Here is a 25,884-nt window from a genome sequence, read left to right on the forward strand (position 1 = left end):
GTGTTTTGTATGTTCAATTAATGCGCCATGTTCCGTCCTCCCGTGGGGACTGGTGTTAATTAACGGCAGTATCGGCATGTGCTAACCTGTGTGATCTCAGACTCATTTCACACTGTTCCCCCGGCCGCCACTGTGGTGTCATATGCGCTAACCGGCTGGACACGGTAGGGGTGAAACTATAAGTGTGCCTCGGCGTCTCTGCTCCCTGTGTTTGAAAAATGTCCAGCACATCCGTCCCCTCTGTGTGAGCGTGTGTGTGTTACGCCAGGGTGTGTTCATACTCATAATAACCCATACGAATGTGTGTGTGTGTGTGTGTGTGTTTGAATCTTGGCTGTTCCCAGTACACTGTGTTGCTGCCACAGCCCTGCCGGCTGCCGGTGTATGCTTGTCAGTCTGCCAGAATGCCTCTTTGTGATGCAGTGTTGGCCCAGCTGTGTGGCAGGCAGGCAGGGAGGGAGAGAGGCAGAGAGAGGGGGGAAAAACAATGCGATAAATAACAGGGGAACTGAATGGCGGTTGCGCTGCCCGGCCTCTTCCTCTCTCTTCCCTGCTCCTTCCTGCCTCCCTGAGAGCCCTCGAGCCACCGTTCTCCTGCTGCAGGGGGAAAAATTTCCTCCCTTTGTTTTCTTCCCCACGCATCCCATGCCAGCCCACCCATCTCTGGCAAGTGCACATGTGGGTCTGTGCTACTCTGTCCGCACACTGTATCCCATCACCTCTCTTCAGATGGTGAGAGCAGAGACAGCTGAGGATAAAGCGGTCAATTCGATCTAACGCACCACATTTAAAAAGGGAGGGAGCATGAGGTCATTCTGAAATCATGACTCATATCCAGACCAGACATATCAAAGCGTGAGGTAGTAAAAACGGCAACAAAACAACAAATGGACTCTAAATTAACACCACCGAAGCCCGAGCCAGTGACAGGACACTTTCAACCAGACCTTTCCCAAAAAAATACACAGAGGAAGGAGGAGGGGGGGTTTCTTTATTTTGGCAAAACAAGTACACACACACATTAGAGATGGATGAAGAGAACAAGGCAAATTGCCCGTTAGCTGAATGCGGAGCTGACACAAAGTCCCTGCTGGACCAGACAGGGAGACAGACACTGAGACGGGGCTCCTGGAACACACAGACAGACACACAGACAGCCAGAGCCCACCCTGCTGAGGGAGTGGAGCAACAGGGAAACAAAGGCTGGTGTGGTGGAGAAGCCGGGTAGTAGACTGTGGTGTGTATGTGCGTCTGTATTTGAGTGTGTCGGGGTTTTATTAATATCTATGTGTCTATTTCTGATCAAGCCATCATTATTTTCAGCTTCTGCTGTATTAATGTAAACAGTCGAGTTTGAATGAGCTATCTCACATAACCGCCACAACTAGTTGCAAGAGAGTAGCCTATTATTGTTGCACATGGTGCTGCTTGACTGATCCTCTACTGAGGACATAGAAGAAAACATTCTCATGTTTTAACAGCCTACTCGCATATATTAATGGTAGTCTTTGTTTGGAAAGGCTGAGTGGGGGTGGGGTTGGAGTGAACATAGGGAATTAGGAATTATATTCAGTGAATAGGCTGCTTACTAAGTTGTTGGACATCACTTACCGAGGAGGATTTGGAGCTCATATTCAAAGTGGCCTACAGTCAGTCCTTAATGTAATAAATGTATATATAAATGGATTATAATACCATACAATATATTTGTAACACAAAAAATATATTTAACACTAACTGTAACAGCTGGGCCAAACATTAAATTGAGGGTGGGTTTCTCTTTGATTTGGCCCACTACTGTTGCAATCGTGAGAAAGATAAGGTCAAGAAAGGAGTGATGGGTGAAAACGTGAGTGAAGGAAGGGGGCAGAGAGGAGGAGGAACAGGGATACGGGAAAAAGAGAAGGGGGACAGGGTTTGGAAGAAAGGGGTTGAACGACCGTAGGGTGGTCCGAAGCATGACATCATCCTTCATTTGAATAAATCAGAGTAGCTGCTCTGATTGGGCGCACGGCAGAGAAACCGAAGCTCCTTGGCTATTCATCCCTTTCAATTTCACCCCCGCGCTTCGCCTTGGTAAAACCCTCTGGACCGCCCGTCCATCCGTTCGACCCAGGGAGTGTGCGTGGACTGCTAAAGCGTTGTCCCATTCTTTGGTAGCGACGTGCACATCACTCCTGAAAACGGCGGTCGACAGAAAGGGTCTCTTGGCGGGTCAAATTCACCGTTTAGTTCATAGATTGCTGTGCTCGACAGGGTTGTTTATTTATCGAGCTCGTTTTATCTGTGGATTCCATCTAGACAGCCAAGGACACAGACAACATTTGGGCGTAGCTTGCTGAAAGGAAGAACTGCTCTTCGAGGTAAGGATAGGTGATTTGCAGAGAATCTGTTTAGAGAACTGCTTTACTGATGCGTCGTCTTCTTTTATTTGACATTTATAGTGACACAAGATGGCATATGAAACTATGGCATGCCGAAACATGTTTCAGTGCAATGTAGCCTTAAAATTGTTCATGTCAAAATGTTGTATTGTGTTCAGCTGCAACGACGTACTGAAAGTCCATTGCCCTAACCTATTGTAGCCTAACGTTAGCTTACACGAATTGCTGCACAATTACGGGTTTCAAAATTAAACACACTGGTTAGACTGGTTAATAGTTCATATAAAATGGCTTAACATTTCAGTAGCCTACAAAGCTACATTCAAAGCTGCAAAATGTTTCCGCCGAATTTGTTTCATTGTGTGACATTCTATTTTATTGCATGTGTTACAAATCTCGTAATAAGTAGCCTTTTCTCCCTCAACATTCCAAACCCAGCTCAATCTTCTCGCTGAGGAAGAACCCATCACGTTCTAGCTTCGATGGAAATGGAGGGGTGGGGGGCAGACAGGGCGGTGGTAGGCTAGTAGACTGCGTGGACGGTATGGCTGTATTGTACTATTCTGACTCGAGAGCTGCTATGACTTTGTCGAATGGACTGGGACGCGCTGTTGTGTGTCGTGGAGTCAAATCAATTTGTAATTTACAGGTTGGCAAAAACGATTTTCGAAGTCGCCCACCCGCTCCCCAAAATAGGCTAAACTTTTCTCTCCCTCTCTGTTCCATGTTGCTGAGGTCTATTGTTCTTTAGTGGGGTGCCTCGCTTGCTATGAGCGGATCCATTGACCCGCCTCAGGCGAAGGGATGGGTAATTTAGCGCTAATAATTTAGTTGTCCACTCGGTTAGTATTAGGCTGCTCTCACTCGGTATTTTTTTTTTAGTTAAGAAACGAACCAGGTCATGGTTAGGGTATCATGTTGAAAATGTAAATGTTCTTAAAAATGTCAACATTGAGGTTAAGTGCACATTGGAAATAATAATTGCCTGAGCTATTTCATTCTGAAGCACTCCATGGATCAGATGGGAGTTGCAGAAATGATTTCGTCTTTAGCGACACCCATCAGCATTTCAGTGATGAAAAGTCTGTAGAGCGGTCCTGCCAAATGGGCTAACACGACATAACAATGATCTTTTGAACTGCCCCCGAGCCCATCTCTGCATTGATATGTTGGTTTCGTCAGTTGGATAAAACGGTTCAAAGGATAGCCTAGCCTCTATTACCGCCAAGGACTGGTCGATATTCAGAAATGATCAGCATGGCGACGCGGATGCTTTCCCAAATTAATAGCATCCTCGGGCGATTAATAAGGCTAACATAGCCTAGGCCTATGTGGGTATCAGTCAGAGTGATTTGGCAAGCTAGTTCAGGCCTACCAGAGGTGGGCTAGCCTATGCCTCCCTCATATAGTGAATAGCTCTGCATATGTATTTAGCTTACAAAAAAGTTCTGTCCTTACTTTGTCTTACCCACATAGGCCCACTGTCATAATTCACACAGCAGAGGATCAGTTGTTTCTGTTGAGCTTGGCTATGCGGCATGTCATTCAGTGTCACTGGTTATGCTATAAAGTTGAAGAGTGGTTGTCAGAAGTTCCTGGTAATTGATCTATAATGCATGTTGTCCAGACAACTTATATTCAGTTACTTTGAACCAACTCTCAAGTTCAGTGGGCTCAATATTTCCTTGACCACAAATGAAAAGGAACTATCAGTAATCATTTTATTTGACATTAATATTTTGATTTGCAATATAATATTATCTTCAGCTTTTACTACACCCATAACCCCTGCAAGTGATTTTAGTGATGTTCAGAACTCTCTTTATTCCCATGGTCTTGTTAAGACCCCTAGACACCATGATAAAATAAACATCCCTTGTTGTGGTTCCGAAATATGGAACCTCATGATGTCTAGTTCAATTTAAGACTCATTGGGTTTTTTTTCCGGCAACACAGCACAAGCCTGCAGGCTTCGGGGTCAAAAGAGAGATTGTTAATGTGAGCGTTTGTGTGTGTCACTGTATGAAGATGAAGTAGGCCCACGCCTGCGGTGCATGAGCATGACTCAGGCTTCCCAAGGCATTCTGGGATTAGAGCGACCTTCTTTCTATTGCTTCTGCCACGTGTGGTCAGCAGCACACACTAAGCTAGGCCAAACACAGTTGTCATGGCCAGTCCGCCCCTGAAGGATCAACTGAACTGGCACCAGGGTGTGCACAGGGAGATTATGTCGACCACAGCGATCCCCGATACCCCTGTGGTCGCCGCCATATGCCTCTCTCCGTGTACGTAGAACTGACATGTCTGTGGTTTCCATTGTCATGTGTTTTTAAAAGATAAGAAGAAACATCTCGTATATGTCTTTGTTCCAGTTTGTGATGGGCATCATGCTGCTGCTGCCAGTCATTGATATACATGCTGTATGTGACATGGGGCTGTGAGTAACTCAGTTCCATAGTTCATGCACAATAAACAACCAGTTGACTACCATCATATTTGGCTTCTCTTTTGTACAGCATAACTACTGGTTAAAATGTTACTGTCTTCTGTCTGGGGATTATAGTTGTATTGCATATGAGTGGCTGTCTATAATAAAAATGGCCCCTGCATGTCTTTATTGTGCGGCAGAGGACTGCACTTAGACCTGAAAAATATCAGCCATTAGGGAGATATTGTAGTTCTAATGCATACCGCATCTAATTTCAGTCTAAATGCAAAGCCTGGACCATGTTAGGAGTTTTAACTGTGTGTCCTTTGCTGCCTTCTGTTGGGTTATAGACTCTTCCAGAACATTCTGGCCAAGGCAAGAAGACATGCAGGGGGATCTGTTTCCTTTTGAATGTGTCTCCTCTCATGTTATCAGAAGAACATAATCTGATTATCGCTGGACAGCCACTGCAGGATGTGTGGCTATACTCGTCTGTGTTTGTTTGTATATTTACTTCCAAACCTTTGTGCTTGGGGATTGGTTTGACCATTCAGTCCAGATGTCACCCTTTGTTCCCCAGAACTGGACCCGATGGCCGTAATCAAACCCCCACCAGCTGCCTCTGATCAGGCACTGGCTAATTGATTAATTGATCCCTCAACCAGCAGGGACCTACCACAGGCACCAACTGGGCACCGCCACTGGTCTTTTTTTCTCATCGGGTTTCAAATTAGGGCTTCACTTGCCATTATCACCCGTCTTGTTGCTCTTCTGGGTCCCTGCAGGAAGCCTCTTGGGAGGGTTGATGCAAGTGGAGTGCTCCCCTCGCTTTGGTCCAGTAGTGTGACATGGCACCATATGGGGAGTCACTCACGCACTTTTTGGAATCAATATTTACTCGGTCAAGATCACTCTGGCACGGCCAGCTAACCCACTGGCCAGCCCCAGCAGGAGAGTTTGTTGTGGGATTGTGTCTTCATAATGATGATGGACACTTTATTATTATTGAATGGAACACTGCATCTCTGTCCCTGCTCTCTCTCTCTCTCCCTCATCTATCATTCTACGTCTCTCATCCATTCCCTGCTCTGTTTACCCTCTCTTCCTGTCTGTCTCTCTCCCCCGTCTATCATTTCATATCCCTCATCCATTCTGAATCTACCCTGTTTCCCCTCTCTCTCTCTTTCTCTCTTTCTCTCTCTCACTCTCTGTCTATCTCTCTCTTTCTCTCTCTCTGTCTCTCTCTCTGGACTGGGCTCGAGGACAGTGGGGCAGGATTAGCATCATTCTTTGTCCAGGGTTAACGAACTCTGTCATGTGTTAATCTTCCTCTCCCCAGGGGGCCGACATACAGCAATGAAGTGGGTTGGGGGTGGGTTAGGACCAGCATTGCTGGATTCCCCGGGTGGCACGCCATGGCTTGGGCATATGACTGATTGGGCAGTGCCAGCCTCGCATTGCCAAAATATAGTTCTCTTTTTACAGAGGAGCGAGTTTGCCTAATGTTCTGCAAGTCAGTGAGCTACTGTGCCAGGAGGGTGTGCATCTAAAACCCCCTGCTTAAATCTGCCTGCAACGCAAGGGATTACCACCCTGTCACATGGGCGACATCCAGGTATCTGTCACACAAGCTGCTTGGTCTGTCAGCTGAGGGGAAGAAAAGAGAGCTGAGCTATCCTGACGTCCCCTAATAGAAAGCTGCCGGCCTATTTTGAAACTGTGTGAGTGTGCTTTCTTTTTTCATTTTCTAACTCAGACTTGGGCTCTGGCCTTCAAATCGCCCACTCTAGAAGTCTTCTGTCGTCATCGTCCGGGAAGGCACCGTCTCCCCTCCTCCTCCCTGCCTCTCTCACTCCTGCACACCCTCCCTCTTTGTGACCAGGGAGGAATTCAGTCGAGTGGAGCAGGGCCTTTGTTCACAGTGGTTTGTTTTTGTGCAGGAATCGGGCGGTGGCTTGACCCCCTGACTGGGGTGGGGAGGGGGTGGAGGGGAATCCGCTGTGGATGAGAGGGGGGAGTGGTGGTTGTTGGTGGTGTTGTAGCCAGGCTTTCTCTATTGAAAGTGAGGGGGGGGGGGGCGGGGTACTGAGCACATCATCTGTCTCTGTATACCAACCCCACCCCATACTCATCCCACCTCTCCCCACCCTGGCTGCATCTCAACTTTGCTTCTTTAGATGGTTGGTGGCCCAACATGGCAACTATTTCTCCCCCCCATACATCCTGCCTTTATTCAGCCTGCTCTGTGTTCAAGTGCTGGAGGGCTCTTGGAGTCGTCAGAGGCCTTGTGCCACATGGAGAGCCAGACCTGCTGATACGTGAATTGCCATGAGGCAATAGCTTCTTCTGCAAACACATGCTTTCATTTCAGCGGTGTTACATAACCCTCTCATAATCTAAGCCACTTTAAATCACAACTACTCCTGTGCTCTGCTCTCCCCCATCTCTGTGAGACTGGTTCTCAGCAGAGGCAGGAGCCTTGTGGATAGTGTAAATGAAATCGGACATTCCTCCCTTAGAGGGTTTAATCTGGTATTGAGCAAATGGTGTTTCAAACAAACAAAACTTTCAAAGCTAATCAATTTGTCTATATGCTGAAAACTGGATTCTGTGGGGCTAGCTTTTGAACTGTATTCCACCGAGATGTATTCCCTGTCTCACTCCTCCTTCGAGGAGCTAGGTTGTCATGTGAGTTTTCATGGGTTGACCTAAGATGGTGCCCGTTGTGTTTGTTTACGACTCTCTCTGCCAGTGTCTTGCCAGCTGCCTTTTCTACCCTTGGTCCTATGGAGTGTGGCATTGTAGACAGCCAACACATAGCAGACATTCCCGCCCCACCCCACAAAGAAGCAGTCCTCTGGCAGCTCCATATCCCAAGCAACACCCCCCATACACTCTTTCCATCAATGGGGGTCTGTTTTCCTCCAGGAGGAGGGTCTGAGAAAACTAGGGGTTGACAGAGGCCCAGGCTGTGGGGCTAGAGACGAGAGTGAGAGTCTGCTTTGTCACGCTCCATCGGTCAAGTTTTCAGCTGAGGTACTACAGGGCATAAACATGGAGAGCCTGACCCCTTGATCCTGCCCCAGTGATAAATGACTGCAGATTAGCAGATGATGGCCTTTAGCCACCGACCGCTTCATAAGGATGTCTAGGATGTCCTAATGAAGTCCCAACCTTCCACTCCAGGAGTCACCGATGGGGTGAGAGACTCTTTGCTAGTGTTTCTGCTGCAGAATGCAAGCTGAGTTTCCTGCCCCCCACCCACACCCCCTTTCCCCTTCACTTCCTCCATGGTTCACTATTTAAAGCAAGCCCTAGGGACATGCAGGCGTGGAGTGCGCACTCACGTGGATGCATCGAAAACAAATTCCGCTCGTATAGCCCAGCTTCTTGCGCGTTCTGCCTGTATCGTCCATTAGCACGGTCTTGTATGTTTTGTGTTTTGGCTAAGTTTGATATCCAGGGGTGATTTTTAGACACAAAGCAATTACCACGGACGGTTTATGCAAGAATAGTATTAGCCTCTCTGGCAACTCCTGCTGGGTATTAATTGTTGGCTAAATATTCCTCAAGAGCTCCTGTGGCTTTTTATTTTTCTGCAGCACAATAATCTTCACATGGACTTATTTATGCGTCAGTGCGTCTGCCCTTCTGATCAAGAGTCTGTATCAGATAGCCCAAACAATTAGAAACAGAAACGAGGTCAAAATGCTGATTACTATTAAAATATGCTGATGACCTGATTAAGAGTGGAGCTGGAATCGACTGCTCAGACAAACAAATTAAAGTGGAATGGATCTCCTGGCATGTTGGTGTGCCACCAAATTGTTTGAGGGAGGCCTGTGTGTTGATGGGTGGCACACTTGTCTGGTGGTGTGTGGACAGTGGTGTATCCAGTGACTGTAATACCCGGTTGGTGGTTTTGTTTACATGGTAAGTGGGTCTTTGCAAGATGAGCGCACCTTGCCCAGCTGGTGTTAGCCACCGTTCATCCTGCAGGGGACCTTAAGCATCTGTTCAGGGATTGGTTTACTATAATGAGATGAGGCTGTAGCTTAGCCAGGGTGAGTGTTTCTGCGTGTGTGTCTCTCGGGAACAGGAAGAGAAGTTGGCACTGTCTGCAGCGTGACCCCGTTGTCACTGGGCTTCTTAGTCTGGATCTTAGCTCATGTTTGTTTACCTTCCCTCTCGCTGAAACCAAGAATACTTAGGATCACACCTTGAACTTCATTTAACTGACCATTTTGCTGTGTACCCCTTCTGAAGCTTGAGCAGTCATTATTAAATAGATGTGCCTTTTGAAGATCCATGATATCAGTGGTAAAAGTGTGTGGTAGTGCCGTGTGGTGGTGTTAGGGGTCTTGCGCTGGGGCATATTAGAGGATGCGGTAGCCAAACAGAAGGGTCAGCTTATGACGCTCATACTTTCGGCCCCTGACAAAACCGCTGACCCTCAGAGCTCAAATCCTTTCAATTGTGTCCCCTAGTTCACCCCCACAGAGCAGCTGAACGTCAACATCTCACTGGAGCGGCTCACTCACACAGATGCTGCTGGTCAGCAGGGATCCCCCGCCATGGATTTCCAAATCCCAGCTGCACATTTCCAGGATGGCGAGCCATCGAGTACAAATGTTTCTCATAGATCTTTGCATCACCATTTTCCACGGTCCAGAACAGTTTGAATGCATCCATTGGTTCAAGTCACTTTCACGTGAAACAGAGCCAGAGCCCCCATAGCGAGAGCCATAATTGAACTCTTATTTCTTGTCCTGTGCTAGAGAGAGAGAGAGAGGAGAGGGGCTTCTTAAAAAAAACTTGATTAGCTGAGCAGCCAGAGCAACGCTCCAACTCGTTCGTTCGCCGGTGGAAATGACATGGCGCTCCTCTGCGGCTCCTCTGGCCTAGCCGGTGCGTCTGAACGCCGGAGATTTATCACCGCTGAGGAAAGAACAGGCTGTTCAGCTGCTCGCACAGGCCAGGCAACAGCAAAGGCGCTGGGGATGGGGAAGAGGGCAGAGGTGAGGGGGGCTGGATAGAGACACCAATGGGATTTGAACTTGTTTACTCTTTGGGTAGGAGACAGAGACTGGGGCTTGAACAGTACTCAAGGGGAACTCAAGTCTGGGTTTTTTGGGATTTGGAGAAGCAACCGAGGCAGCAGCCAGGCTGTGGTAGGCGCTGAGGATCAAGACATGGGAGAGAGGGAGGGGAATCAGGGGGAAGGGGGCTGAGCAAGTAGCGCTGTCTAGAAAAAAGGGATTGCTTTTGCTTGTCTGTGCAGCCACGTCTTGCACTTGGACAGAATGTCTCAGTGTAAGTATGCTGAGAAAAAAAGAGAAGACTTGTGAGCAAGACGGAGTGTGAGAGAATGATTCAGCAAGAGAGAGGGAGTGAGTGTGTGTGTGTGTGTTAAAGAAAAGAGAAGAGAGATGAAGAAAATAAGGAGGATGTGTGAAAGAGAGAAAATGGCTGCAGTTGGCGTATGTTTACACTAAGTTTTTTTTTCTTGTTTTTTTTTTTTTGCTCCCACCTCTCTGTAACTGGTGGGTGAGCTGTCTGCTCAGCTTACTGTAGGAATCTCAACTGCGTAAGAGACTCTTAGCTGGTTTAGGAAACTAAGGCATCCCTCTTTTCCCCACATTTTGTCTCTCTTTTCAACTTTTTCCTTCAGCCTGTCTTTCTTTCATTCCAGTCTGCGTTGTAGACTTCATTACTACTGCTTGAGACTCTTTCCATTGCCTCCACTCTGTCGCAACCCCCAGCTTTCCCTCAATATCCTTCCTTCCATCCCTTTTCCATCTCCTTCCATCTTTCAATCTTTTCTCCCTTCTTCCTCTCTCTCTCTCTCTCTCTCTCTCTCATCCTCCTTGCTCTCTCATCTCCTTACTCCCTCTCTTCCTCTGTCCCTTCTCTCCCCCACTCTCCCTCGCTCTGGCTCTGCTCTCCCAGGGCTGGCTCAGCTGCTCTGGCCATCTGTGCAAACGCTAACAGAGAACAGATCTCATCATGAGCGGAGGAAGAGGGACGGGGGGGGGGGGGGGGGGTTGGGGGGCGGGCAGCGGGGGGTCGGTGGTGGTGGACAGGAGTCAGTAATGAGTGGATGGTAATGAAAAAGGATATTTGAAGAACGAGGGGGAACAGTAGCTCATTCTGTCAAGGACGACTCAGTGATGGACCAAGGGGCTCAGGCCAGCTGACTGCTCAGTTATTGAGGGTGCGGCAGTCTCTCTCTCTCTCTCTCTCTCTCTCTCTCGCTCTCTCTTTCTCTGTCTTTGTGCACTCTCTCTCTCTCTCTCTGTATGTTCATGTGAGGGGGGTAGCTGTATGTAAGTCGGTTCAGTTCAGGAGTGAAAGTGATGCTCTGTTAGCCAGATGAGATCATTGCCGTCGTTGTCACTTTTTGTTCCCATACTCCCTCTGGGCCAGACCACTTCCTTTTGTTGCTCGCTCCAATGATGCAGAGGACTCTGAATAGTTGCTTGATAACATCCTCTGTGTGTCCTCTTGATTTCTTGTCTGATTAGACAGTGTCTCTGTATGGGCAATAAAGCAAATCCCTACAGAGGCACGAGGCCATATTGTATATGGTAGCGATTAGGGGGTGGGGACTTTTCCTTATTTTGCACTAGCATCCAAAGCAACAATTATTTGGGGCGTTGAAAATATGCATCCTATCAGGCAGGCAGAATTATTTAGAAGAGTGGCCCACTTAAAGGCACCCTTACCTTAACGTTTCCAAAATCATTTTGATGGCATAACGGCACTATATGCGATTACTGACCTAGCAACTTTCTGTGTTCAGTTAGGAACACTGCCCCCCCCCTCCCCCTCCAAAATTGAATTGGAAAAGCTACAGGAATTTGGAGGTCTCTTTCTACACAAAGCTGTGGGTGCATTCCCTCTGTATTGTATCAGAGTTATGGTCATACTTTGTAGCAAAAGATGGATATTTTGTTTATTATTGCGCTTCTCAACTGTAGGGGGACCCTGAGAGCAAATATCCATTAGTGCTGCTTTAATCCTAACGGTAACCGTTCTGAAATGAGACTCTTATAGATTGCCATCACTGAATGTGTTCCACATGTTGCAGTACTACCGAGTGTGTTAGTTTGTTTGACACAGTTGTTTTACTCTGTGTCTTTTTGTCGTGGTTGTGTGCAAGGTAGGATCGTGAATCATTAATGTTACTCCTTTTTAGTTTCTCCAGAAAGTGGCACACTCTGTTCCTTCCTTCTCTAATCACTTTGCTCAGATTCTTGGCCCGGTTTACTCTTCCTTTTGTTTGCCGCTCCAAGCGGTTTCCCCGGCGCCCGTGTGTGTTCTGCGTAATCCTTTATCTGATTCCTCTCTAGGGGTTTATCTGCTTACGAGACGGCGCGCACAGGCTTTCACTTGTTCTGTCCTGTCTACCTTATTGTCTCACTCGAAATGCTTGGTCTTGTTTCGTCTTTCTGCAGGTCAGCCAGACGGTAGGTAGCTGCCCAAGCTCTGCTCTTTTCCTGACGGTGTTGCGAGTGCCCTCCTTCCGCATCCCAACACCAACATCCCGAGACGGGTCGCCAGGACTGAGACGTCATGAAACCGGATGGGGTTGTCACAGCAACAATGGAGCCGATGGAGTTGCTGGACGCTGACCCTGTGATGGAGGCGGCGCCGCCCGCGGGCGAAGGGGCAGACCAGGTGTCCCCTCCTTCGACGGAGTCACAGGAGACGGGACAGGGTGAGCCACAGCCCACCGAGACGCCGGCCCCCGCCGCCAAGACAGACAAGATCGACAAACCGGCGGATCCCAAGGCCAAGACGAAGGGACCGGCCAAGCCGAAGACAACCGGAACCGCAGGGACCAAGCCCGCCTCTCGACCCGGCACTGCCCAGAGTCGCCTTCAGAACGGCACACAGAAACCTCAGACCAACGGAGTGACCAAGAAACCCACCACGGGCCCCGCAGACAGGAAGACCACGTCAACCACAGGCCCGGCCAAAAAGCCCGCTGGCACCGCGGGGGCACCGGCCTCGCGGTCACCCACTAAGCCGGCTGAGCGGAAATCCACCGGGGCCACCCGTCCCACCTCTGCTCCTAATGCCGTCAATGGAGCAAAGACAGGGACAGCTCAGCCGCTCAGAAAGGCCCCATCTGCAGCGAGCAGTGAAGCGAAAACCAAACCAAAAACCACAGGTATGACAATCCAGCTGAGGTAGAGCGAACAAAAGACTGAGAATCTGGATGTAGAATTGCAGTAAAATATGGTTTGCTTTTATGTTTTATTGACAGTTATTGACATTTCAGGCATGTCCTGCCACAAGGCTCATTGACTTTAGCTGACTATAATGTAGCTCATTGACTGTGTTTCCCTTTTCTCCCTCAGCCCCAGCCTCCAGACCCACCTCTGCAGCTCCCAGGCCTAGTACGGCTGCCTCCACCAAATCTGATAGGCCGCCAGTCTCCAAGACAACAAGGTAGGTCAGCCATTGGTGCAGAACGTCACCCCCAGAGGAGATGAAGATGATATTGAGGGCTGTTAAGATATGCAGATGATCGTGCCTAGATCACCCCTCCCCTCTAGTTATCCCTGAGTTCCATCAGCCCCTTTCCTCCTAAAGGATAAAAAAAATCACATGATGCAAAAAATACAGGAAAACCTTTGTATGTAGTGTTGCTACTTCAACATCAGTTTTGTTGCAGGGGGTGATTTGACCTTGTGTTAAAATTATGAAAATGATCTTGAATAGGGAAGAGTGTGAGAAACCGCTGTTGGAGCTGTCTCCCCCCCACACACTCACACACACACTCACACACACACACTCACAGACAGACATATTTGAACAAGCTGACAGTCTTGCCAGGCCTCTAGGTGGATTCTCTCCAGAGATCCAGAGATGCTAGACTGTTCCAGGCAAACAACAAACACTGCAGACACAGAAGTGATGTGTTCAGTTGCCTTTCTGTGTGTTTTTGAGATGGCTCGAGCCAATCAGAGCAAGATTAGGCCCAGCACCTGAATCACGCTGTAGCCAGCCTTCAGGCAGATGAAAGCACAGAGGACCGTGGCTGCTGAGGGCTGAAGGGGCTCTTTGTTACCCGGGGAAGGGGCAGGGAGGAGGGGGAGGGGTTCTGGTGCCGACCAAACATGTCCTGAGGTGTTGAGCAACACCGTGCCTCTAATGACCTCTTTGTGTGTTTGTGTGTGTGCGTTTGTAAGCTCGTGTTTATCTTCGAACAAGTCTGTGTTGATCGCGCGGAGAGGGAGTGTGCTTACAAGATTGCGAGGGATCAACTGCAAGGAGAAGGCAGTCACCCCTGTGTTGTTGTGTCTGTCTGTCCACCTTGCTTAAAAGGAGAACGCTTATAGGCCTTGAGGCCGACGGATCCATAAATCACTGTTAATTCAATTCAACGCTTTGTTCCTCTTCCTTCCTCCTTAATGGGAGTCTATATTAGATGAGCTCAGCATAAGATGAGATGACCAGGTCAGCAGGAATCTCGTCCATCCATCTGTCATCCTTACAAAGTTACTTTTCCCGCGTCGTCTGAACATTAACCTCTCGAGAGGTGGGCGTGTGGCTTCCTTTTCATGCTACTTTCTCTCGGGTCAGTGGTGCTAATTAGAAACGTATACGTTTCCCTATGTGTACACACGTCTTTCACACCCAAGGTAGAACAGCTGTTAATTTGTTCAGACTTCAGTGAATTTAGTTTTGTTCGATGTCTCTATGAATAGAGCTTCAGTCAACCAGCTGCAGCAGGACAGATGGGTTTTTCTGCACTAGATAGCACAAACTAGATGGGATTTAGATACATAAGCACGTCAGAGCGCTATTCCCACAAATCCCTTTCAGTAACATTCCATTTTCATCGTGTAGTGAAGGTGGGATTGTGATATTTGTCCTTCAAAGGTGTGTGGGTGTGTGGGTGTGTGTGTGTTGGGGGGTTGTAGGTGGGTGTGTATAAAAATTCCAACTATTCCTCAGCATGGCCTCATCTGGTTGCTGAGATGAAGAGCACGCAATAGTCTGTGACGCTGTGCCACGCTGTGGAGCATGTCTAATGCAGCCTGATTCTGCCCCTCAGAACAGTGTCATCTAGAGCAGCAAAGGATGGAGATATTTCAGCTGATGACGACACCATTTCAAGTTCAGCCTTTCCGCGCAAGACTGCTGTATGAACAGAGGTGTGGCTCAGTAGTTGGCGTATGGTGGGCCGTGTATGAGACTCAATATTCAGTCTAGTGCTAGCTTTGCCAAGGCCAGAGGTCACATTCCTCCTGAGAGGAGCTCAGCTGCTTGCTGAAACAATGTAAGCATTTGCTCTACAGTAACATACACTGAACCATCACTTCTTCACTCCAGACTGAACTGTGTGGGATATTTTGTCCCCGGTGCTGTTGCATGTGGGCTGTCAGTACGGCTCGCCCTTTTTTACTCTTCTCTCAAGAGTTGAGGTAATCATTAGCAAATTGGGCGGGCTCTTCCTGTGTCACTGCGGTGATCATTAGCCGGTCAGCGAGGGAGGCAGAGAGCCTTCCTGATTGGCCCAGATGTAGTTGAGATAATGGAAAAGGAAGTCTAAAGTGAGATCAGCCTTGCAGACGTGAGCTGCATCATCGGGCATGATCTTGAGTCATGGTGTGGCATTCTGCAGCGTTCTGCTGCAGGCCGTAAATCATTCCGAGGGTTTGGGCGTGGCACCGCCTGCCCACTCTGACGCAGTTAGGCCATCGACATCTTGCATCGTCAGTGCAGCAGCGAATTTAATCACTAAATGGATATAGCGGGAATTTCTGTGCATTTAGTTTGGAAGGGGGAGGGGGAGTGTATTGAAGGAATGGGTGAGTAGGTGTGTGTGTGTGTGTGTGTGTGTGTGTGTGTGTGTGGATGTGTGTGTGTGATGCAGCCAAATTGAGTGAGTGCATATGCCTCTCGTGAACAACAGGGTGAGTGTGCATGTGTGTGTGCCCACACATGCGTAAGAGGAGATTTGATGGATGTCTTAAAAAGCTCTTGTGGTTTATGGTTCCCTGCACCAAACACCACGCGACCCTGTTCTGTCAAATGGAAAGCTGCGTTTTAAAATTGCTTTTTGAAATGGGCATCGATGTCAGAAATAGGGGCACATTTGCCTGACCTTTCTATTCTTGCATTTGCCTTGCAAATGAGAACTAGACTTGAGCTTAAACCTGCTCTATTTTCAGATGTCATTTTAGATGCAGTCTTTTCACTATACTTTATATCACTATACAACATGCATCCAGACATGTTTCCTCTGATCTGGATTAATGGATTTTAATGAAAGAAGCTTGTTACATTACACAGCTATAGCCAGTGTGTAACTGGAATTTTTCAACCAAAAAAGCCCAAAGACATTTGAGATGTTTGTAACATCCTGAGTGCAGTTGGCAGATGTCCTCTACAAACGTTTGGACATTGCCTGTTCTGGTTCAGACATGTACTGGGCTATTAATCATTGTAATAACTATGGCAATTTGGATGATCATTCTGGCTCTTGTGTGTATAGACGCTCATTTCGTACTCGAGGAAATGCAAAACAATGTCCAAAATCCAAATGCTCAAGGCAACAATTCTATTTTTGCACCCTTTATCAGCTCTTCTGGAGTCAGCCTTCTGGCTCCACCACGGCCCTGCCTTTCCCCTCATATTTGCCTTTCATATCACGTCTAATCAAGCCAGAAAATCTCAACTCTCTCTTGATCCCGAATTTCAACACTTATCCTATCTGAAATATTGTCATGCACATTCTTTGGTGCCTACATACGGAGGCACATTCCAACTGGGAGACAGCAGAGTCTGAGCCCCGAACCGCTCTTTGCTCCAGAGCAGCATGTATTGTTCATCTCTAAGAAGATACACTCTCTTTGTTCTGTCCTGGAGACACCCTGTGTAGTGGCCTTTTTACTCAGAGAGAGGTGAAAGTTGCCAGTCAGTTTGAAGACATTTTATCCAGCAGAGTTGTGTCTTTGTTACTCCAGGCTGGAGATTCTTGTGCCACTGAGCCCGGTGACTTTCATTAACAAACCCACAGAGGAGCCTGACTAAATTTGGTGGAAAAAAGGCTGGATTCCAGCGGTGATCCTGCTGGTATTTGTGTGCGCTCTGAGGAGGAATCGTCTTTTAACCGGGGTAAAGACTCCCTCCTGGTTCTTCCACGCTATTAAAACTTAATCAGTCCTAATTTTACTGTTGTCTTCGACTGAGTAGGAGGTCCTTCCCAACTCCCCGCACCCCCACTGCCTGGTTTGGCTGCAGGGGCTGAAACATCCTGCATATCGTTGTCTCTGATTGGGCCACTTTGATATGCCATGATAAAGCTCCCCGTGTTCATTAGCATTACAGCTCCTCTGGATGCCTCATGAATGCATAATGACGAGAGCTGATATTAACAAAAGAGAAAATAATTAATAAAATAAAAAAAATGGCTTAAGGCGACTTCTGTGAACTTTACGCACTTGTGTTTTGCACTCGATTACATCTCCCGTGACCGATAGAACCGCAAACGCTTAAGCCTCAGTGCATTTTCAGGCTTTGCTGCACATTCTCTTTAACCCCGATTCAGATGTGGGCTTTGGAGTGCTAGGCAAATGCATTCATTCTGTATGATAATCAGCGCAAGGCCCTAATATAACAGCAATGGTCCAGTTTTAGATGTGTCCATCATTCTGTGAGATCTCTGATTGTCTTCTGACAAGCCAAGGGATGTTTTCACTTGGATACAAGAATAGAAGGAAGAGACCAATCTTTATTATAGAGGAGAGATAATTGTATTTTGATCTGAGAGTAAATACTCTCGAGTCATTTACAGATAGATCACCCTTTAAAACCCCCTTCTTACATTGAAATGTTAACACTAGTTTAGCCCAATAACTGTAGAGCTATTTATATAGCTCTTTGGGAGGTCATAAAATGGCACTGATATGAAGCTAATGGCTCCTAATCACACGGCTAGTTTTTTTTTCTATCCGTTTCTCCTGGTCCCAGCAGAACGACAGTCTCACTAATCTGCCTCGCTTCCATACCTAAATTGAGTCATCCTGTCATTTTGGATTATCCATATTCGTTCCGTCCTGGAGATTAAGATGAACACTTCTGCAGGATCTCCCTGGTGTTCTCTCCAGTTCACATTATTACTTCCTATTCATGCACACATTCAGCTACTGTCAGAAACCCTTGTATTCCTAACGCTGGACCTCCCTCATCCTCCGAAATCAGTAACAATTCCCTGTGTCTCGCTTTTCAACACTGTAGCTCTATCTCTAGCATTCTTTACATACCACTGATCTTGCTTCATTCTGCTGTGGTGTTATCATGATTGATGTTGACCTTCACCCCAGGGCCTACAGTTTTTTTGAAGGTATCTATTGTTGCTGCCTCTTCTGAGTGGTTTGGAGTTCACACTTCCATTGTTTAAAGTCTGTCCTTGAAAATGAAAGTGAAAGATTTACACCACCTTCACTTCGTAATGACTATACCAGTGATTATCCATGGCTGCCATAAGAATAAGCCATAGGATGTTGCCAGGACTACTTCTTGCTCACTTTGTTAGACAGAATTCATTTTTGATGTCCTTCAAGGACGTGGTCCCAGAACTGTAACACACTAGCACACATTGTCCTCAATATAGAACGTAACCCCCTTTTCTGTAGCGCTTGTCCTCCTTCTTGTGCAGAAAGAAACTAAGTGCCAATGTTACCATTCTGCCACTACAAATGTATCTTTAAAAGGGGGGAGGTGGGCCACGACTAAGCAAAACATGAGCTCTTAACTCCATCCATAGCGCCATCGGGGGATTGAAGCAGTTATTTTTGTGCCTCTCTCAGAATTAAAGATTAACGTAGCTCTCGTCGTCTTTTCCTCGCTTGTCGCTCGCCATGTTCTTTATTTAGAGCATGGAGAACCGAGCAGCGGAGCGGAAGCTAAGGAGATCACAGGCCCCTGCCAGGGCCACTGGATGTAGGTTAGTTTGCTGCAGACTGGCTCGGGAGACAGGCCAGGTCGCTGGGGCCGGGCATGGTTGAACACGCTGGCAGGCAGATGTGTCTAAGCACTGACATTCGCAGTGGGTCAGTTGGGCTGCGGATGCTGGGCAGTAGTGGAGGTGATAGAAGAATAAGAATAAAACAAAAGGGCATGGAGGTGACGTTGGGGGGTTGGTACGGGCGTGGATTGCTTCAGGGCTGCATGTGTGTTTCATGCGTGATGCGGTCTCAGAACCTCCAGGGAGAGAAATGATGCGGAGCAGGGAGGAAATGTAGAGCAGCTGAGTGTTTTTTGTGCCTTGTCAGCTCCGCTTCAGGCTCCTTACAGGGGATGAAGGGTGAAAAAAAACGGTTTCTCAAATACTACCCTCCTTTTTCTTCTTTTTCTTTTGTCTCTGCCCCTGCCCAGCGCCATCTGAATCTATATACACACTTACAAGACACCTTTTTACCCAGTTGTATCCAATTAAAAAAACGGTTTCTCAAATACTACCCTCCTTTTTATTCTTTTTCTTTTGTCTCTGCCCCTGCCCAGCGCCATCTGAATCTATATACACACTTACAAGTCACCTTTTTACCCAGTTGTATCCAATTTTTCCCCTCCATGTTTTCTTCTCCTTTCTATTTCCAGCTTTTTTAAGCCAACCCAGACAGGGCCCGGGGATTTCTGTGTACAAGTGACTAATCAATGCACAGCTTGACGAGTGCCTGCTGTTGACAGGGCCCCTCAGTCCCTGTCAAAACCTCTCGTCTTTAGCCTGGCGCTTGAGTAATGCATGGAATGTCGAGCAGAGGAGAGACCTCACGCTCACCTACACATGCCAGTATTCAAATGCTTGTGTCAAGTCTTAGCCCGAGCTTTGGTTGGGATGACCATAGCATGTGTAGTACCCCTGCAGTTAGAACTCACTGTAAATGGCTTTTACTCTGTTGTCTTTCTGAAGGCCTGCTGGTGGTCCTCCAAGCTCTAGGCCCTCTTCTGCGGCACCCAAGACAGCCACATCCAAGACAACAACGCCAACCAAGCCAGCCACACCGAGGACAGCCACCACAACAGCTAGCAAACCGGCCACACCTAAAACAGGCTCCACAACGCCCTCTGCTGGACGCACTCCAACAGCAGCCTCAAAGACCACAACTCCTGTAAAGAAAGGTAGGAAAACTTTTGCAATGTTGATTTACTGATTTATAATTGCAGAGTGCATCAGTGACTCTTTAACCTGTTCAGCTCATGGGTTATGTTGAATGTCGTGTCCTTGTAAGTTCTGTTCTTCTGCAGTGTGTCAGTGTCTGGCCTGAAAGCATTCTAAATAATTTGCTATGGCTTTCTTTTAGATGTCAGCAAGCCAAGTACTCCAGCAGCCAAGAAACCGGCAACCTCCCCTCTCACTCGGCCTTCCCCAGCCAAGACCACCAAGCCAGACACCCCCAAGTCAACCCCCGCGGCAAAGCCAGACTCTACCAAGAAGCCTGCTGCCAGCAGTAGAACAGCAGATGCCAAGACGCCCAGCAAGCCCAAGGAGGCCAAATCAACACCATCAAAAGAAGCCACTGCCACCTCTAAAGCGCCTGGCGCGAGGCCCGGTACGGCCAAGTCGGCCAGTCCCAAAAAGGCAGTGGGCAGCAACACGCCAACGCCAGTGAAGCGTGGCCCGAAGCCAGGGGCGGCTGCTGCCCAGCCAGAGCCCAAGGAGGGGGAGAAGCAGGATGCCACTCCTGCAGTGGCCGCTGTTGCTGCCGTCGCCGCTGCTGGTGCCGCGGCCGCTCTGGCCAGCGTCACTGTTTCAGAGCCTGAAGTTGCTGTGGAGCCCACACCTGCACCCGCACCCGAACCCCCCGCACCCATGGAAGAGCCTGTGGCTAAAGCACCCGAACCGGAAGTGCCCCAGTTGGCGGCCCAGTTAGACCTGGTTCACCTGGAGGATACTGTGACCTCCCCATCTCCCCTGGGCACCACGGTGATGTCCCCACCTACTTCACCTGTGGGTCCCCCAGCCATGCCCATGGAGTGCCAGGGCTCTGCTGCTCCCATGCTGGACATGCATGGTCAGGACGAGCCCTGGGCACACAGTCAGGCCATGCCAGCCTCCCATGATGCCATGCCAGAGGATTTGGTTGAAGATGAGGTGAAAGTTCAGGACGATTTTCACGTTTCCATGCCTGCCATGCCAGAAGCTAAGACAGAAACGACATTCACCCTGGAAGCTGAACCTGATCTGTTTGCTCAATCCTCAGCAGATCACTTTTCCGGCATTTCCCCGGCCGATCACCTCTCCGGAGCTTTCCCTAGCTCACCTTTCCATGAGCGAGAGGAGGCGGTCGAGAAGGCAGATGAGGAAATCAACGAGGATGTGGATGATGATGAGGAAGAGAATGAGGATCAAGAAGCAAAGGAATTCATCAAGTTGCCAGAGACCATGCCAGTGACAAGTGCTGCTCCACACATGGACGAGCTCGTGTCCGGGGCTGCAGATTTTGGCAGCTCTGATTGGCAAGGACATGGCTTTGGAGATATGAGCAGCCAACAGGAAAGCGCTATGATAAAAGGAATAACCAGCCTGTTAGAGGACAACCAGATGTCCACCGGTGATATGGATGAATTTGGCTTGAAAGTGGAGAAGAAAGAGGAACCATTCATGACCTCTCCAAGTGTCAAAACGTTTTATGCTGATGAAGAGGAAGAAGAGAAGATTATGGACATGGATGTTGGCTCAGAGCATGCTGAGAAACAGCACAAGGTTACTGGAGAAGATGAGGAGGAGGAAGAGGATGAAGATGTAGAAATGGTCAGCGAGGGCATGATGGAGAGCGGATTGGAGAGCTGTGGAAACGTCGACACAGATGATTTCACAGTGGATGTCCGCGGGGAAAACCTAAACCGCACGGCCCCCCAGCCCCCCATCCCTCCATCGTCCGCCTGGGGTCAGACCAATCCATTCGGGAACCCCTGGGCTCAGCCACCCTCCAGCCTCTTCACGTCCAGCACCTCTCCTGACCCTGTAGCGGCTCAACCCGAGTCCCCCACCAAGTCACCGGCCCAGGCGTGGCTGGAGTTTGGCGGTGTGGGTCAGGGTCAGGCTGCCCACAGCATTGAGCCCATGCTGCGGATGCCCGAAATGCCGTCTGCCCCAGCTCTGGAGGAGATGGACGGCGCCATGCCCGGGGACTTGGCCCCTCCTGCCGCCCCGGCTGTGGGCATGTCTCAGTCCAGCACGCTGAGCGGCACAGCGCTGGCCGCTCACAGCAGCAGCGAGACCAGCACGCCCGAGGAGCTCCGCGATTACGACAGCAGCTCTGGCGTGGAGTCGCGCTCAGACAAGCAGCAGACCCCCGTGCCCATGGTCCAGCCCGACCTGGAGCAGGACCTCGGCATCCACCTGGAGCGAGGCGACGGGGAGGAGGAGGAGGCCGAGACGCTCCCGGCCGACGAGGTCCTCGGAGGCCCGCCTACTGCGCCGGCGTCCGCTCCCTCCTCGGCATCCACGTCCGGCGACGAGGCCAGCGACACGGAGGGCGAGATGCAAATCAACGACCCCGACGCCCCGGCCGAAGATGACCACATGGTAGCCTTCGACAGCCCGCCGCCGACCCGCAACCTCCCCGTGCTGGCTGAGGACGAGGAGGCCACGGATGCCCAGACGGGAGACGGTGCCGAGGAAGACGGAGGCACGCCACAGTCCGCCAACTCGGTGGCGTCCTACGGCTTCGACGGCACCTCCAACTCCAACGCCCACTCCACAGCCGAGAGCTGTGGCAAGAGCCCCGGCATCTTCTCCCTGGAGAACGAGGACCAGCTGACGGAGGAAGCCAAGGACCCCTCGCTCATCAAGGAGCTGACCCTGCCCTCGTCAGCCGCCGCCCAGGCCGAGGACCTGCTGGGTGGACCCGTGGACCTGCTTCCCCTGGGCCAGCCCGGAGAGTCGCACGTCGACCTGAACGAGCATCATCAGTACATGCTCTGCGGAAAGACGGGCGCCGATCTCCACCCGGAGGCTGACGCCTTGGAGACCGCCGCGCGCCACTCGTCCTCGCCGCTCCCAGGGGACGGCTCCGACGGCCAGCCGCCCTACTATTCCACCATTTGCGATAAGACTGATAACTTTCTGGCAGGTAATGTATAAGCCCCTCCTCACTTGGAATGCACCTTCTTCCCACCCCCACTTCCCTTCCCCCGTGTTTGTGCTTTCTCATGTTGGGGTAGATTTCTTAGATGAAAAGAAAAAAAAAACGGAGGGCAAATGATAGGAGGAAAAAAGGAGAAAGAGAAAGAAGGATGGGGTGGAAAAAAAACTGTAGATAACTCAGAGCTGCCTCCTTCTTTCATACTACTATTGTGGTCATGGTTATGCGTGTATGGCTTACATGTCTGTATGTACTATAGCTCCTATCATTTTCTATTAGAATGTACTTTTTAAAGTAACACTGCATACCACCCTGAATTTGCATTGATTGACTGATTGATTGTGTTGACACTCTTTTAAAGACAAAAGAGGAACAAAAAAAAAATTCTACAAATGGGATGGACTCTACCAACCAACCTTTGTATTTATCCTTCTGTTTTTACCGAACAAATGTTTTTTTGTTTTTTTTTTGTACCTGATTGTTTCTATTTTTGTTGTTGCAAAACTCCTGTCTTACCTTCCCTCTGTGCACACGCCACATCTCTTGCACTATAGATTGTAGCCTTACTTGCCCTCTTTTAAGTTAGCTCCTTTTACAAGCTCTAACTCTTCTAGCAGTGATTTTACAGTTAGATATTTAACACTCAGCTTCTATCCTTGACAGTTTTTTTTTTAATTGTTATGATGATAATTATAGAGGGAGGTGTTGTGGAGTGTTAGGAGAAACATGGATTTTTCTTATCTTGGCCATTATACAGGAGTACTGCTTTGTGAAGGATAGTTTACAATGACAGGTAATGTTCCATATCGCATCTGTTTTAAGGTATTTGGTTCAGAGTGGCTTCTCTTTGTACCTAAGTTTAAAAGAAGAAAAAGAAAAAAAAACAAACAAACAAAAAAAAGAACACCTGATTTGGATTTGTGAAAATGTCTCCCCCCTTCATTTATATATTTAAAGATGAAATAGTACTCCAAGCTCAGAGATGTTCAGTGGTGTAAGATTTTTGAAGGAGTAATTTGCATGTACAACTAATGAAAAACAATTGTAATTTTTTGGTTCAGACCAAATGCATTCATCTAGGGGATGTTCATTAAATTAATGGTTCACACTAACAGAAGGGTTTTCAAAAATTTCATTAAACATCATTGCAAGGCTATATGTTCCTGTTTCGTTTTTCCTTTTGTTTCCCTGCATGCTTGAAGTGATGTGATGTGTGAAGTGATGCAAGGACAATTTCCCTTGCCAGCAGTAGCTAGTTTGTGATTGAAAAGAGGTCAAGGGGAATGCTGTTGGATCATGATGACAGTGTGATGCAGTAGTGTCCTGGTGTTCCATCCTCGTTATTTTAGCAGCATGCATTAGTGTGTCCCTGACTAACCAGCCTGTGCAGCGATCAACACCATCCGCTGGCATACAGTAGCAGACCGTGCACGTCAGTCTCTCCCTGGAAGCCTCACCCCCTGATTCCCAGATCTGTGTCGGATGCATCCTCTATCCAAAGCCCAGCATCTTTGGGCATGACAGGGAATAAAAAAAACAAAAAAAACTCCCAACCTTCACAACCTGCCTGCATTTTATTGGTGGAATGTCTCATGTGCCATAGCCTTCAGTACGGTCTTCCTGTGTATGTATGCCTTACCAACCACACACGAGCAGATGCATTCCTGCACTTCACCCGGAATGTGTCCTCTTCATGCCCCTGGAGACAGAGCTCAGAAGAACGGATTTTTACTCCTTCGCCATTCTGCCCTTTGTCACCCCCACTGTACCCTGTTTGCTCCTATGTATACAAATCCAGACATGCAAAAGCTCATCCTGCATTCTTATGATTTGTCATACAGCTCAAGCTTGTCTCCTTCTGCTCTGCCCTAGATGTCTATATGTGGTCATTTCAGAGGTGCCTTTCAATGAAAATTAATACTAAGGGTTATTAACAGAGAAGTTACCCCAACATTTTATTTAATACGGATTAAACTGTGGAGATTAACGGCGTTTTGGGTTAGTTTTGGGTTTAACTTTAAATTCATTCAGGAATATATACTATAAATCTTCATCAGCAAAAGCATTAGTCTGTATGCCTGCTTCTGTATGCCTAAAAACCACTCTGCACTATTGACCCAGGACACAAATTTCTGGAAGAAGAAGCAAATAACGTTTTCCTCTCCATTTCAACCAAGTAATCATGATAAGCTTTGCCTTTAATGGCCTCAAATGAGGTTTGAGTTCCACAAACATTGGGGATTTAATAAAGATTAGGCGTAAATGCAGTTGTGTTTTGTAGAGACCGAAGCAGATTATCGAGTCTAGCACTGTACAGAACTGTTCATCATAATACTGATATTGTATTCCCTAAGCTACCATGACTACATCATTGTCTTCAATGATGAGTCACCATGTGAATGTGGAAAAACAAGCCCAAAATAACTTGAGTAGCTGTACACAAAGATTACATCGCTCCATCTAGTTATGTATGACACTATCCAAAGTGAAATTGAACAATTCACCCACATACTCGGTGGAAAGTGCTGTACACAGACGTTCCTCTACCAGCCGAACTAAAGGAACTTTCCATCACTGGTTCATTTCTAAGTTAATTCATTTGCACTTCATAGTCATCTATTGCTTTCTCTCCACCACCCTCTTTGGTTCTCATGATGAGTTTCACTTTATTTTCTCAATCCCTGTGGAATGAAGCCTCGACTCCCTCAGTCTTGCTGGTCCCCCCTCTTTGTTGAGTATGTCCTTTCCAATAACACGCATCCCAAGCTATCTTGACTGTCTCACAGGGGAGCCCAATGGCACAACACAACCAGGTGGGCCCATGGACCAGGAGGAGATCAATCACAATCACTACCTGGCTCCACTGCACAACAACCAGTGGCAGCAGCAGACACAGCAACAGCAGCAGCAGCAGCAGCCTCCCAGCACCACTCACACACCTGAGCGGCACTCTGTCCCCTCC

The 25,884-nt window shown here is 48.3% G+C and overlaps 1 protein-coding gene across 1 annotated transcript; it reads left to right on the top strand.

Moving 5' to 3' along the window:
• The first annotated feature begins 2,073 nt into the window (after positions 1-2,073).
• prr36b (proline rich 36b) lies at positions 2,074-24,078 on the top strand. Its single transcript, XM_062531896.1, has 5 exons — positions 2,074-2,363; positions 12,270-12,988; positions 13,179-13,269; positions 19,745-19,953; positions 20,136-24,078. Exons 2-5 carry the CDS (start codon positions 12,388-12,390, stop codon positions 22,919-22,921), a joined length of 3,687 nt encoding a protein of 1,228 aa, XP_062387880.1. The 5' UTR covers positions 2,074-2,363; positions 12,270-12,387; the 3' UTR covers positions 22,922-24,078.
• Positions 24,079-25,884: the final 1,806 nt, after the last annotated feature.

Source organism: Sardina pilchardus, chromosome 3, assembly GCF_963854185.1.
Source record: "Sardina pilchardus chromosome 3, fSarPil1.1, whole genome shotgun sequence".
NCBI lineage: Eukaryota > Metazoa > Chordata > Actinopteri > Clupeiformes > Clupeidae > Sardina > Sardina pilchardus.